This window comes from Cebus imitator, unplaced genomic scaffold, assembly GCF_001604975.1.
Source record: "Cebus imitator isolate Cc_AM_T3 unplaced genomic scaffold, Cebus_imitator-1.0 Scaffold596, whole genome shotgun sequence".
Taxonomy (NCBI): Eukaryota; Metazoa; Chordata; class Mammalia; order Primates; family Cebidae; genus Cebus; species Cebus imitator.
The window spans coordinates 90,931-105,155 of NW_016107911.1; the positions used below are offsets into that span (position 1 = coordinate 90,931).

A 14,225-nucleotide genomic window follows, 5' to 3' on the forward strand; every position below is an offset into this window, starting at 1 on the left:
ACAGGAAAGCAATGCTCACCTTTGGGAGCTTTTCGAGCAGTTACCTAGCTCCCAAACTTGAGTCTTTCTAGAGAGTATTCTCAAGTAGCTATTTTATGCTTAGTATTATTGTTACTAGTAGGAGCAAAATCTCTTAAATTACCCTTTACATTGGCTAAAATTACCCATGATCTTATAGTCCCTGACTGGCTTCTTTCCCTTTTTTCTAGCTCTAGCCAACCTTCTGGACTCAATTTCTTTAATCCTTTCTCTTGATTTCTTCCTGCTTCTTTTCTGCCCACTCCTGTCTGAACTTCAAATTGAATGTACTTTATAAAATTACATGTAGGTAGTTCAGCCATGCTGTTGACTTGAACTGAAATATTGGACAAAATACATTTTAAGTTGTTTTTAACTAAAAGCTAATGTAGAATTATTGGAATGCGGAATGTAAACATATTATGTTAAGACTGTATTCCAATAGCTTTACAAAAAAACCCTATCATGTTCCTTCTACTAGAAATCTTAAAGGATATAATTCACTCTCCGAGTCATGATGCAATTAGATTACATTTTATTAGACATTCTTTACAAATTTAAAATACTGCTATTTTTACATGCACAGAGGAAAATCAATTTGGATAATTATATTTAGGCATTAATTAAAATCAACCACAAAATAGAGACACTTTATTGTGTCATTTATCAACATACTTGATATGTATATCTAAAGTGCATTATGTTACAAAAAATATAGAAATTCAGCAGCACCAAGATACATTTACAAAATAAATACATCAATTGACAAAATAAATTATGGTAAATGTGATAATAATATTGGATTAGCCTTGGCAAAAAAAAAAAAATTCACAATGACCAATGTGCAGTTTCATAGAGCAATGGGGGAGACAGTTTTATTCCAATGCATTTACAGTATTTACAGACAATAAATATTTCTAATACTTTCCATATGTTCACTATTACAGAATCCTGCAATATGTCCTTGGAAGGTCTCTGCTGAAAATTTCAATGCCTCCTGCAAAAATAAGGAAGAGAAAGAAAAGGAGAAAGGTTAACTTCCTTCACAAATGAAAACATAAAATATAAAGGTTATAAGCTAAGCCACACGGAATCACAATGGAAAGAGATTCAGGGAACTTCTTGTAAATATTTCCTACAGGAGGTGCTTGTAAGATCCACCTGGATCCCTGTAACCTCTGTTATAGGCAGGGTCTTCAACCCAACTTAGTCCATGTGTGCAAAAAGGAAAAGGGCCTGCATTTCCAATCATGCTATCAGAAAAAGGGAACCCTGGAAGAATTTTCCAAGGCTGCCAGATGGCAAGTTTGGGAAGAGAAGGGACAAATTTGAGAACTTGGAAATAAGGTTAGGTTGGACCATCAGATACAATTCACTTGGAAGTTCATTCCCCAGTGACACCTGACTTAGGCAATGCAAAGCTTGTTTATTTGGTTCAGGTGCTTAATTGGTCAGTCTCTCACAACATAGTGGACTGTGGTGAGGGTAGTGGAAGTGTGGGACATTGGTAACGACTGGAAGAATGTGTAGTTAAATAGAATTGTGATGGTGTGATGATACCCGTTTTAGTCGATGAGATGATGATATCTGGCATTTCTTTCGTTGTCTTTAAACACTAATGAATTTTATAAACACTAACTGGATTTTATAATAGTTTTCAAAGCCAAAACTGAAATAGAATCATCTGTCTCTCACTCTGTTGGTTTTTTGAATGGATTTTTTGTTAGCATTGGGAAAGTCTACTGTAAATGAGAGAATAAGAATAAATTAATTTAAAAGCATAAAGCAGTATTTCATATCACCATGTCTCTTTTATTATTCTGAAATTACTACCTGAGACGGACACCTTTTCTAATCTATCTAAATACTGTAATGACAGTATTTTAAGATGGGTTAGCAGAGTTTTCTCTACTTTTTTCTCTCTCTTTCCCTCCTCTTTTTATGGTCTGTTCAAGTGACTTTGTATTCATTCCCAAAGAAACAACTATAGAATGGAATTTGATTGGCTATGTCATGGAATTGACAGCCAGAGTTGTGGTAGAGTTTTACATGGCAGACATGTATGGGTGTGAGACCTACACAACAGCATAGTCTTAACCATCTTGGAGTTTTCTGTGCAGCTTACAAAAAAAGCAAATTGAGCATTTAGAGTGTTTTAATGTCTGAAGTTACTGACCTCTTCACCAATGGTTTTGGTGGGAATGTTAGAATTGCTCCCAGCTGCAGAGAAAAGAAGGGTTTAAGATTAAAAGTCTAATTGGTGGATGGATGCGGATAGATGATATGAATAAAGCCAAAACGATGACCTCAAAGCTCAATAATTGCCATACTCTGCTGATTTTTAAATGTATTTGTGCTAAATGGCATTTTGTGAGTTGGATTTAAGAATAACACAGAGGGAATGAAGAGGATTTTGAATAATTATTTCCTCAGAAAGAAAGAAAAAAGAAATAAGTTAAAGGACCAATGAAAAATCTACGTACATCTCACCAACCCAGATGTTTTTTCCTTTTCCTTCCTTTAGATTTCTCCTTTAACAAAGGCATGTATTGGAATAGCCAAGTAAAACATCTAATATGACCTAAAAGTATATGTGTATGTTTACTCTATGTGTGTGCATATGACAACATTCTACAGTCTTAGCCCTTTTGACTATGGACTTCCAATATTTTTCTAAATCAGTATTTTCCAAGGCAAAATGATATGATTTCTAACAAATGAGTCCTACTGTATTGGGATATCTTGTTTGTAACAGCGAAAATTCTGAAATAAAATTCCCCCAATTTCAAGCTATGTATTTTCCACTGAATGGTCATGTGAGAGGAAAACAGACAATTTTATCTCAGCAGTTTTTTTCTAAAAAGATACTGTATTATTGGCCGGGTGTGTGGTGGCACATGTCTGTAATCCCAGCACTTTGGGGAGGGCAGATCTCCTGAGGTCAGGAGTTCAGGACCAGCCTGGACAACATGGTGAAAACCCACCTCTACTAAAAATACAAAACTTAGCCAGGCATGGTGGTGGGTGCCTGCAATCCCAGGTACTCAGGAGGCTGAGGCAGGAGAATCTCTTTAACTTGGGAGGCACAGTTTGTGCTGAGCCGAGATTGCGCCATTGCACTCCAGTCTGGGCAACAGAGTGAGACTCTGTCTCAAAAAAAACAAACAAACAAACAAATAAAAAACAACTCTATTTTTTTTCAAAATACTGTATGTATTATAATTAACTTCATGCTTGCCATCTCATCAGACCTCTTGGTTCATCATGTAATAATGCAAAAAAACTAAGGAGGGAGGGGTTGTTAATAAAAGACTTGTCACTTATAAAACTTTAAGATAGTTATTCTGAAACTATTTTATTTGGATTATAAAATTTGCATGGCCCCAGACATCCTCATCAATGCACTCCTAAACTTCCTCACTCTTCCCTGCACCTCTGTTGGATTGTGTTGGGGGAGTGCCAACATTTGGCTGCTGAACAGTTCTTTCCATGAATGTCCCTCACAAACAGGGAAGAGAAAGGAAAAGCAGAAACCTCCTATTTCTTTCAGCCCTAAGTCTGGATTTGATTAGGCCACTGCCTAATTTTTACTAGACCTACTTTAACTTAGGGGTAGGTTCAGGCATAAGAATTGACGAGTATTAATTTTCATCAATTCTCCAGATGCTTAAAGAGCATTGCAAATTTGAAATGAACAAAATCCATCGAAAGTTATTTATACCTCTGTTTTTATAGCTCATGTGTATAATAAGACAATGGATAAAAATAGGATTTGGCAATAAAGTAGGGTCCTTGCATTAGTTATAAATATATACAGTTAGGATCCTGTCTTAAAATACACTAACTATGTGAAGTAAGCCAGAATTTATAGGGTGTGTTACCCTTTATAGAACCATTAGATGTTTGAGGATAGGTCATTCACTGTGCTGAAGATTTTTCTAGTGCCACTGCCTATTGATTACTGAAGCTGTACTACTTATCCCATTAGATTGCTATTTTATGTGCTATTTAATGACGGGTTTGCCAACTTAAAGAGAGAAATAATGGTGAATAGGTTCAAGCTCCCCTTTGAAACATCATCCTATAATTCTATCTGTAGCAGAGTTAAAGGAAATGACTAAAGAAGTAACGGGGAACCCTTTAGATGATGAGATCATTAGTTGCATATGATGTGTTCTGTTGTTCCCCCCTCTTTTTTTTCCAAACCCCAAAAAAGTGCTGTACTGAAATAAAAAGGAAAAAAAAAAGATCCTCTCAATGGAAATGCATGGATAAAGAAGCAGGGCTAACACGGCATTGGTCTAAGTGTCAGAAAATAGGGAGATCAATCCAGCTCTGGGCCTACCTATTTCAATTCCAAGGATTACACTTTTAGTGGTGGAATGCCTTGGCTTTCTATTTTATATAATGAGATTAATATTTGCCTCAAAGAAATATACCCACCTAGATAGATAGATGGATAGATATAAATAGATGATAGATAGATAGATGGTACAATCAGAACTAGGTCTAAAAACACCAAAATAATATGTTGTAATTTATTGAGTGTTTACTATATGACAGATAATTAATCCATATATAATTTCATTTAGTCAACACCAAACTCTATGAGGTTGGTACAATTATTATCTTCATTTCATGGAAGTTGTAAGTGAATCTTAGAAACTAGACAGAGTAACTCTCTCTAGGTTGTGAACTTAAATAAATTCAGACCCAAGACTTGAGCCTAAGTTATTTGATCCCAAAGTCTAGGAGTGTCATTATTACCTAGATCTGTGAGCTAAAAATAAACAAGCCACATAAATGTGAAGTTTTATTTTTCCTACTGCATTACCCTAGAAAAACTATTTCATCTTGCCACTGGACAGAGACATACATGAGCAAAACCTATATCCTTGTAAGTTATACTTAAACATTTTCAGAAATCATTTAATTATTCATGAGCTGGTAGAAACCAGAGTTAAATTTAATTAAACAAATTTAAAGCATGTGTTTAAAACATAATTTAAGTTCTTTACATTAAAATAAATTTGAGATTTAATTAAATACACTTAAATAAAAAGTGTGAATGGCTCAGAATCGTTTATGAGAAGATACTGTTCTGCAGTGTTTGTAGATAATATAAAAAAGCCTTCTGTGTTCTCCCTTGAAGTGAAAGACAGTAAGAAATGAAAAACACTGAAGAAAGTTTGCCAAGGTGTGAGAGTAGGGGGAAGAAACACACCTCTCCAGCAAATTATGAAGATGGTCACTAGCTTCTGAAGCTTGAATATGAAATTATTTGGTGGAACGGTAAAGGATGGATGTTGGGTGATGATGGAGAAAGAGGAATGGGCTCTAAAGCCTCTCCATGGTGCTGGGGGACAGGAGTGTGTGTGTTGTAGGGGGTACTGCTTGAAGGCAGACAATATTCTGGCTTATTCTCTATCAATTGCTACAAAATTGATAGAGACACAGAAAGGGAGAAAAGTCTAGATTTGTCCGAGCCAAGGCAGAAGGGAGGCTCCAAAACCCAGCTGAGGCTACGGGCCAGAGAAGCCTGTTACCGTGAATGGAGCTCCAGCGACGCTGCGAAGGTGTCAGACACTGGGTCCCCTTCTAGCCCACTCCCAGCCACTCCAGAGTCTAACCGGGCAGAGCGAGTTCGCCGTTTTTTCTTTTCCTGCTCCTTGCGTTTCCCGGGCTTGCTTTTCTTTTTCTTCCCGGGTGTCTTGAGCGGCTGCTCTTTGTACGTCTCCACCTTGTTGGTTTCCTGAGTTAGGTATCTGCCCTCATCGTCAGACCCAAATCGGACGGGGTGGTTCTTTGTGCTGGGAGAGGGCTTGGAGTTAGGGGACACCTCCGAGGTAGCTCTGATTTCAGCTGTGTGGATTTCGGCGATCAGATGGTGGAGGAAGAACCGTCGCCGTAAATCTTGGATGGACTTCCCCTTGTCATGGAGGAGCTGATGTTCAGACACAGCTCTTTTGCTTTGAGAGGAAATATTGGAGGGGAAGAAAACAGTGAAATTTTAGTTGTTGATAGAGACAACAAAGACATGAGTAAGTCTCTAGTTTTCTAGTTGGTCCACCGCAAGACACAAGCTGATGGGTAGCTTATTGCGCAGGGAAGGGTAACCAGTGGGAAGGAAGGAGCTGGCACTTAGGAGGCTCCAGCTCCGGGTCCCAGTTCTGCCACTCACTAGGTTGTGACCTTGGTGGGAACATGAACATTCTTGGGCCTCATGGGCCTCAATTGCATAAAGGGAAGGGGTCAGAGACAGTGATTTCTATTCTCCCTTCCCAATTTAAAATACTACGATTCAGTTATGATCAGAAATAGAAACCATGGAGCATCTCTTCACATTTTTCAGAGTTCTTCTGGGAAAATAAATCTAGAAGTCTCAGCCTGGGAAATAAAAGGCAACAGCTTTTACCTGAGCATTCTCTTTCGTCCTCTCTCTCTCTCTCTCTCTCTCTCTCTCTCTCTCTCTCACACACACACACACACACACACACACACACTTGCCCCATTAAGAAAATAGTAATATTGAAACTCAAAGAACAGCAACCCATAAGAGTAAAAGCAAACAAACGCTGAAGGATGAAGTGAGCAGTGAAGCTTGTCTAGGAAACCATCTGATTCACAGACTGAACTTGAACATTTTAGACTACCAGCTACCAAGAAGATACATTTGAAGGCCAATAGTCAAAGAGCAAGAGACAGAGAGACAGAGAGACAGAGAGAGAGAGAGAGAGAGAGAGAGAGAGAGAGGAGAGAATGTGTATTTTTCTGTAAAGTAGTAGGTGGTCTCCTTAAAATGGGTTTCTTTGTGTGCTTAAATGAGATCATTCTATTTCTTCTGTGCTTCAAGTTTTTTTTTTTTTTTTCAGTTTAGAACTTTAGAGAGTATGATCCTTACTACTTAATTGAGAAGCTCACTTTTCTACTTGCTCTCTTTGTCTTAAAATTCTCTAGGAAAAAATATAAAGGATTTTTCTATTTAAACGACACTCTAATGAAAGTACTGTGAAAAAGAATAAACTAATTCTCTATCAATCCTTTTAGATAATACCCAAACTCTTGCTTAAATGTTCATCATGTATTCTTTTATTATTTTGTGTATATTATTAACCATATTTAAGGACTGCATCCATTAATCAGTCACATCATGCCTACTTCAACTCTGCATTAACTCCAATTCCTGCCATTGGAATAGTCCTCCAATCTGGCCCAACCTCAAAAGCATCAGAAAGTGTTTCCCAGGGCTATATCCCATGTATTCTTACTTCCTTGACACAGTGGTGTCTGAGTCCTTTGTTGCCTTGGTTGATGCAATGTCTTTAACTCCTCAGAGAAATATGGCAATAATAAATAGCATTATTACTGCCCCCACTGTATTCATGAGGAAAGTGAGGAGCAGAGAGGTTAAATGACTTGCCCTAGTCTACACAATGATAAGTGGCAGAGCCAGGGATCCAAAAACTAGGTCTTCTGATTCTGAAGCCAAGATTGCTTTTTTCAATTTCTGCAACCCTTTCTCCTGTCAAAGAGGAAGCTGAAGTTCCTGCCTGTCCCTGTGTTGAGTGAACAAGGTCAGGGGAGTACAGGGTATATGCTTGGGGCATACAGTAACAAGCCACTACAATGATGTGCAGATTGGACAGAAATTTATCAGTTTCCTTGAAGACCAAGCCTACTGCCCCAAAAGCTCATTTTCATCATCAAAATTAGGAACTACAAGTTTGGACTATCACTAGATGAATGTGTCAAAGAAGAGAGTAAGAGATGAAAATATAGTCATCATTTCTCTGGCCCTTCTACCGCCAGCTTCCTTCCAGTATTTTAGTGTGTGGACTAACTTTAAGCCATGTAGCTCATTCAAAAAAGACATGACTTAATGGAAAGGAATTTAACAGGAGCCTGGTTTAAATGAGGCATGAAGGAGTCTCTCTTTAGAAAGAGAGAAGGTGCCACATGTGACTAGATTAAAATTCACTTACTGTGTGGCAGTAGTTAGTATTCTGGAAACTTTTAAGAATCTACAAGTTTGAGGCTTTGGAACAAGGTATTTATATCCTTTAATAACATTTTAAAAATAATAGGACAGATATAATTGCATAGTTCATAAGCATTTCAGTTTAATAAGTGTCTTTTAGCAAAATGTCACATTAAAAAGTTCTTAACCACTGATAATTTATAGTATTGGGGACTTTTATTTCTTTCTCAGTTCCTGGCAGAAGCACTCCTCTCCTGTATTGCTCTCCAAATGGATAAAGTGTAGCCTATTTTAGTTTCACTTGAGGCCAAAACTTTTAATGGTTGGTCTATTCTAATTGAGCCACCATTGCTCATGCCCCTTCTCATGGGCATATGTGCTTGTCATCTTGGCCAGCCTTTCAAATGTGAGTCACAGTGCCTTTCTAACTCAAGCTGCATTTTCCCAGGATAGTTCTCATGGGAAATGCAGTGATCATTCTATCCTTCTATTTTATAAAAAGCCTACAATATGGCACAACTTTGTTCAATTTAAAATAGTACATCTCTTACGAGGCACAAAGCTTTCCATCTGCCTTTTGGGGGAAACTGTTAGTATTCTAGAAAACACAAATTTTCTTAAATGCTAAATTGGAAAGGCTGTTAGACATTTTACTTAGTATTTCAAACACTTCTGCAATGAAAATATTGTGAAGAATGAATCTCTCACTAGGCAGTTGCATTAGAGGATCAGGAATCTAACAGCATCAGTACAAACTAGATATACATAGGTAGTGAGTAATAAATTCAAATTGAGGAAGTTTTCAATTTCGATAACTCTGAAATATTAAGTTGTAAATATGGCCTCAATAATAGTCTTTTACTCAGTTTCTCTGTAAACATTACATAGCACAATGGTTCACATGACACTTACATACCTAGGCTCCAAAATGGAAAAAACAAGTATGTTATACATTCATGATCTCCTTTGATTATTGTAAAAACAATGCAAAAATGTGGGGGAAATGCTTATCACAAATAACTCTAAATTCAGCCCAAATATAGTCCTTCTCCTTAAAAACAAAAAATCACTCTCAAGGGAATTTTTAGAGAAGAAGCTTAAATTTCTAAGGAACTATCAAGGAACAGAGGGCATAAAAACAGTGATGGAAATTCCCTTTCCAGCACAGGAAGAAACAGCATGCTTGTACCGATGCTAGGCTCCTAAGTAAGGACTCTGTATTTGAGAAGAAAAGTTCTGTGGTACATGCAAGAGACAGGGTTAGAGTGTTAGAGTTAAGATGACTCACCAGAAGGTCCTTCCAACCCAAATGACTCAGTAGAAAGTTATGCTTTTCATTAAGTGGAATAGACCCGGTCTGGCTCCCAAGCAAATCAGCCAATAATGTTTTAGTTTTCTGAATCTGCTGGAGTTCCCTCTCTAACTTAAACATGGAGATAGCCACCTGCCAAAAGCCTTGTTCATCTGCACAAGAACATCCATACACCTCACTTTCTAATATCCAGCTTGATCATGCTCTAGCTCCATTAATTAAAATCCTTGAGATGAACCTGTCCAAAGGACTCAAAATTTATTAACTGCCATATTACAATAATAGTAATAACAACAATAATAATAACTGCCTCCTTTGCATGGCTTAGGAAGTCTTATTGTTATAGTAATTTCCTCCTCCTTAAAAGTTAGCGTCTAGTTAAAAACAAATCTATACTTCTAAAGCAGTTTCCCTAACACTGGGTGTGAAAACTGGAGAGTAATATGGTTTGATTATATGTTAAAATTTCTTTCAAGAAACTAGCTTGATTTAGCATAATGATATACTTATGTTTTGTCTAGCACACAAAATTTACTGTCACTTGGCAGCAAGGCAAAAATAATGACTTGTTTTTAAAAACTCCATTTGGCTATAATAATTTGATGAAACATCTTCATCTACTGATGATTTCAGCCTCCATGAAAAACCATGCCTGTAATGTGATGATCTATTACCCATTAACTATGAGAATGTTTTTGTGGTAGTTTTATAACCATCTGCTGAATGTGAGTGTTTAACTACAATATTATATTTCACCCACAAACAAAACTATAACAGTTGCTGGCTGCTAAATGGTTTCTGATGTGTGTTTTGTAAGGTGTAACAAAGAAAGAGTTAAAAATAGCCTTTAGGACAACTTAGCAGTATTTTTATGCCATAGTTGTGGATATAATCATGGCTCATTTGCTGTTTCTCAAAAGAGAAAACAGGTATTAAGCAACTTTATAGAAAAAACTGGCTCCATTCCAAGGTAGTATTTCTTAGCCAAATAAATACAGTATTTAAGTGTGTTTTTAAAAATTCAGTCTTCATTTCTATTTATATATGAATTGTAAATTATTAAATTTAACACAAGTCTCAAAGTAGGCAAAAAGTCTGAAGACAATTTTCAGAAATACATTGGTAAAACGTTGATCTGAAGAATACAATGCAGCTTTATCTTCAGTATAATGTTCTACACAATTTGCCTTAGGAGATTCATAATAGATTTTCATTTTGGTGCCAAGGTTCAGACATGTCTAAAGTAATTTCATTTAAGGATTTTCTCCTCTAATAATAATAGACCACGAGCACGTATAAAACAGTTGCCTTTTTGTACACCCTCGGGAATTTACAAGGACGCACCATAAACCTGACTGTAAATATTAGATACTGCTATTTTTATTGTTAGGGTAAAAATTCTCCTTAATTCCTTCTCCAGAGTCAAACTCTTCTCAGTTCTCGAACTTTATAGTTTTCCCATTCTGAACACTGAGTCTGCAGTTTAAACATCACCCAAAGATGGTGTTATACATATTAGTGAACTGCTAGGTCCAACAGATGATTAAGATCATGTTACTGTATCACTCTTCCAAGTTTTCAGTCACACGACATAGTGATATTTCTCTGGTGTGCTTGGATGTATGATTATTTCGAAGTCGAAGTTATCATTAAAACAATCACCAAGTGAGAACGCCAAAATACAAGTTTTTAGTGTACAGTGCAAATATTTGACGCCAGAATAAAGAACTGTTAGCAATAATTCTAAGAAAAAAGTTTCCACACCTAAAATTCATTTTGGAATCAAGCACTCCAGCGTTCCTGAACTGTATCAATACTAACATTGGAGTCTTGCCACTGCAAAGTTGTTACTACTTTATTATATAATATGCTTCATTATGTAATATGGTCCTATTTTATATGCTTAAAATTATGTCATTCATAGTAAAATTAGGTGTACGGCTTTTGATTTTTCACACGCAAACCGCCACCCACATTCAGTCTGTATGCAAGCATGCATACCACAGGTCCCCAGGACCGCTCAGCTTCCTCCGAGTTTCAGAAGCTTCCTGGGTCCTGAAAGTACACCTACCCCCCTCCCCCCAACTTTTTTTCCACTAGAGGCAGAGGATCTTTCCCTAGATCCTAGAGGAGATTCTGTGAAACACTCCCTCTTATGGAAACACACATAAAAATCTGTCTCTTGTCTGTCTCCCCCTGAAGATCAGCCAGTTTCCCTGCCGGGTTTGAGGACCGGGCTCAGGCCCCTGCAGGTATCCGGGACGGCCCCTCTCCCTAACCCGCGCGAGGAGCATCGGTGACCGCTGCAAGCCCTCGGCAGCGTCCCAGCTTGGCAGCTTCTCCCCCTGGCCTCCCCAACCTGGCGCCTTGGGGAGGATGGGGCACTTACAGGCGGCGGCTGAGCCCCTCCACCGAGCGCCCGCAGGAGGGCACCGCATAGCTGAGCAGGAACACCGCGACGCTCCACTGCTGAACCAGTCTCCGCTGCATCGTCTCCTCTCGCGCTCGGGATCTGCAAAAGAAGGGAAAGCGACCCGAGTGTCAATACGGACTCTCCATCTCCCTGCACTACTCCGCTCCCCTTTTTAGCCCGCTCTCAAACAGCCTCTTCAAGGGCATCCCCCAAGTTGCAAAGAAAAATTCTCTGGAGCCTCTCAGCACTTACTTATTTAGCAACCGGCTACTCCAACTGTGCTTTCTCCAAACCACACAGGCAGAAAGAGCAAAAAGGGAAAAAAATAAATTAGAGGCGCTTCCTCTGAAATAATGGCGAAAATGAAATGGTTTTATATATGCATCAATGATAAGTAGTGTGTTTACGCGTCTCCCATAGCAATGTCTAATTAATCTGGCCAGCAGTTCTCCTGGGTTCGTGGAACAGGGCTAACCGCCTCCTAAAAGAATAAAGTTTCCCCCTCTGAAGTCAGCTTCTTTGCGAACCAGGCCCTTGTGTTCCAGGACCATTTGTAGCGAAACCCACATATATATACATAGCTGTCTACCTCCTCTGGTGGGCTGGTTGCTTCCGGAAAGTTGATTCCACACACCCTGAGAACAAGTTTCAAGTGCGTGTGTCGTCGATCAGGAGGGCCAGGTGGCGGCGAGGGCGGGTCGTTAGCGGCAGCCGGAGCGGCAGGGCGGCGGCAGCCCCGCTTCACAGGCGGGGAGACATGCTGGCCGGGCGGCGCAGGTTGGAGGCGAGTTGAAAGCCGAGCGGAGGAATGTTCACACGCTCCGAGACAAACCTGCCGGAGAAGTGAGCGAGTCGCAAAGAGGTGGCGCCCTAGGAACGCGCGCGGGGCGAGCAAGGGCGCGGGCGGGCGCGCCGGGGGCGGGGGCGGCGACGGGCGGCCCGAGCGGACCCCGCGCAGCCCGAGCGCGTGGAGGGGAGCCCCGAGCCGGGAACGCGCGGCGAGTGGCGGAGCTCCCCCCTCCCGCGCTGCCGCCCCGGAGCGGTCCGGAGCTCTGCCGAGCCACACCCCGGAGCCCGGGCCCCGCTGCGCCATCCCCGGGCCGGGGGCGTGGGCGGATCCGCTTGCTCCCTCCTGGCCCTGCCGGCTCCAGCCCGCGCGCGGATCCGGGAGCCGAGGTCCTTGAGGGCGTGCGGACGGCCCTGGGCAGCCAGCGGTGCCAGGCGCGCAGGGCTGGACGAGCGAGCGCCAAGACCTCCAGGGGCGGACGGACGAGGAGGAGGCCAAGGAGCTGGGCCGGGGACCGCGGGAGCCCGGGAGCCTGGGCGGAGAGGACGCGGGCTGTTGGCCTGTGAATTTAAGGAGCCCGAAGCTCGCCTGGCAGCTCGGGGCGCTGCAAGAGAACCCTCCTCCCTGGCCCATTCCCGGGATGAACTGAGTGGGGAGCGTCGGCTAGAGAGAGGGAGATCTTTTGCTTGGAAGAGCCAAAACGGTTCCAGACTTCAGATCTAAATTGCACTTTTTGCTGTTTCAGAACTGCTGGGGGACATCTGGAGTTGGTCCAAAAAACCCGCACACAGGAGAGATCCCCCTTTTGAATTGCAGAGGAGGACCCACACTCCTGGGGCGCGCACACAGCCCTTTTCACCCACAGTCGGGAGTCTAATCCATCCTTTCTCTAATACCCTAATTGGTTGTCCACTCCCCCTCAAAAGTCCCAGGTTAAGATACTAGGAAGATTGTATCCGAGTCGCTGCAGACAGCGGACAGATGGAGCGGAACTATCGTTGTGTGCTGCTTTGCCTCGGAGAAGCGACAGGAAAGCGAGGTTCTTTCCAAAGCTAATGGGCGGGGAAGAAAGACTGCTTGGAACTACTGGGTAGTATCATCTAGGAAGGGATTGCAGCGGGAGTGGATACCCGCCCCAGAGCGCCTCTATCTTTCTGAAATGAGCGCGAGTGGCTGGGAACCGCTCAAGGGATGTTTGTCTTCTAGACAATCCTGCTGGTAGGGTTTATTAGTTTCTAGAAGGCTAGTACGATTTAGAGACTTAAGATGATTCAAGGAATGTGACCTTTAGAAAGCCTGGCTTTCCGGGTGATGCTCTACGTGTTTTACCCAGGGTGGGAGAAATAGCGCCCTCTCACCGAGACCCTTGCTCGTCGGGGCTCCCCACTGGTTCATTGCAGCTAGCTAGCAGTCAACGTTTGCTGTTGAGGTTGGGTGGGGGGCACGTTTTCTCAGACTCTCCTGTCTTCCTCAGTTGATTACTGTAAGCCTCATACCTTAAAATACTTGGCTGCCTCTCACTAAGAAAACACACACACACACACACACACACACACACACACACACACACAATCTCTGGGAATTTCCACAAGTTCCCTTGAATGTGTAAGGATTTCTAAATGTTAGACCTGTTTGCATACTATGAAAGGACAAATTATCAGCACTCAGAAATGTCAACCTTTGAACCTCGAGCACTTTCTGATTTATAAAAAAAAAA

The 14,225-nt window shown here is 41.0% G+C and overlaps 1 protein-coding gene across 9 annotated transcripts in view; it reads right to left on the bottom strand.

The window, feature by feature from the left end:
• Positions 1-531: 531 nt before the first annotated feature.
• PTHLH (parathyroid hormone like hormone) overlaps positions 532-14,225 on the bottom strand; it is a 14,517-nt gene continuing 823 nt past the window's right edge. The window contains exons 1-6 of one of the 9 annotated variants that reach the window (XM_037734249.1): positions 12,311-12,411; positions 11,974-12,006; positions 11,698-11,820; positions 5,565-5,987; positions 2,195-2,238; positions 532-1,015 (exon numbers count right to left, since the gene is read on the bottom strand). In XM_037734249.1, coding sequence (XP_037590177.1) covers positions 2,223-2,238; positions 5,565-5,987; positions 11,698-11,798 — 540 coding nt within the window. In that variant the 5' untranslated portion in view covers positions 11,799-11,820; positions 11,974-12,006; positions 12,311-12,411 and the 3' untranslated portion in view covers positions 532-1,015; positions 2,195-2,222. Of the gene's footprint in view, positions 1,016-2,194; positions 2,239-5,564; positions 5,988-11,697; positions 11,821-11,973; positions 13,832-14,225 lie in introns of those variants that run through there. The other 8 variants (XM_017516595.2, XM_037734247.1, XM_037734248.1 and 5 more) reach the window with 8 other exon arrangements.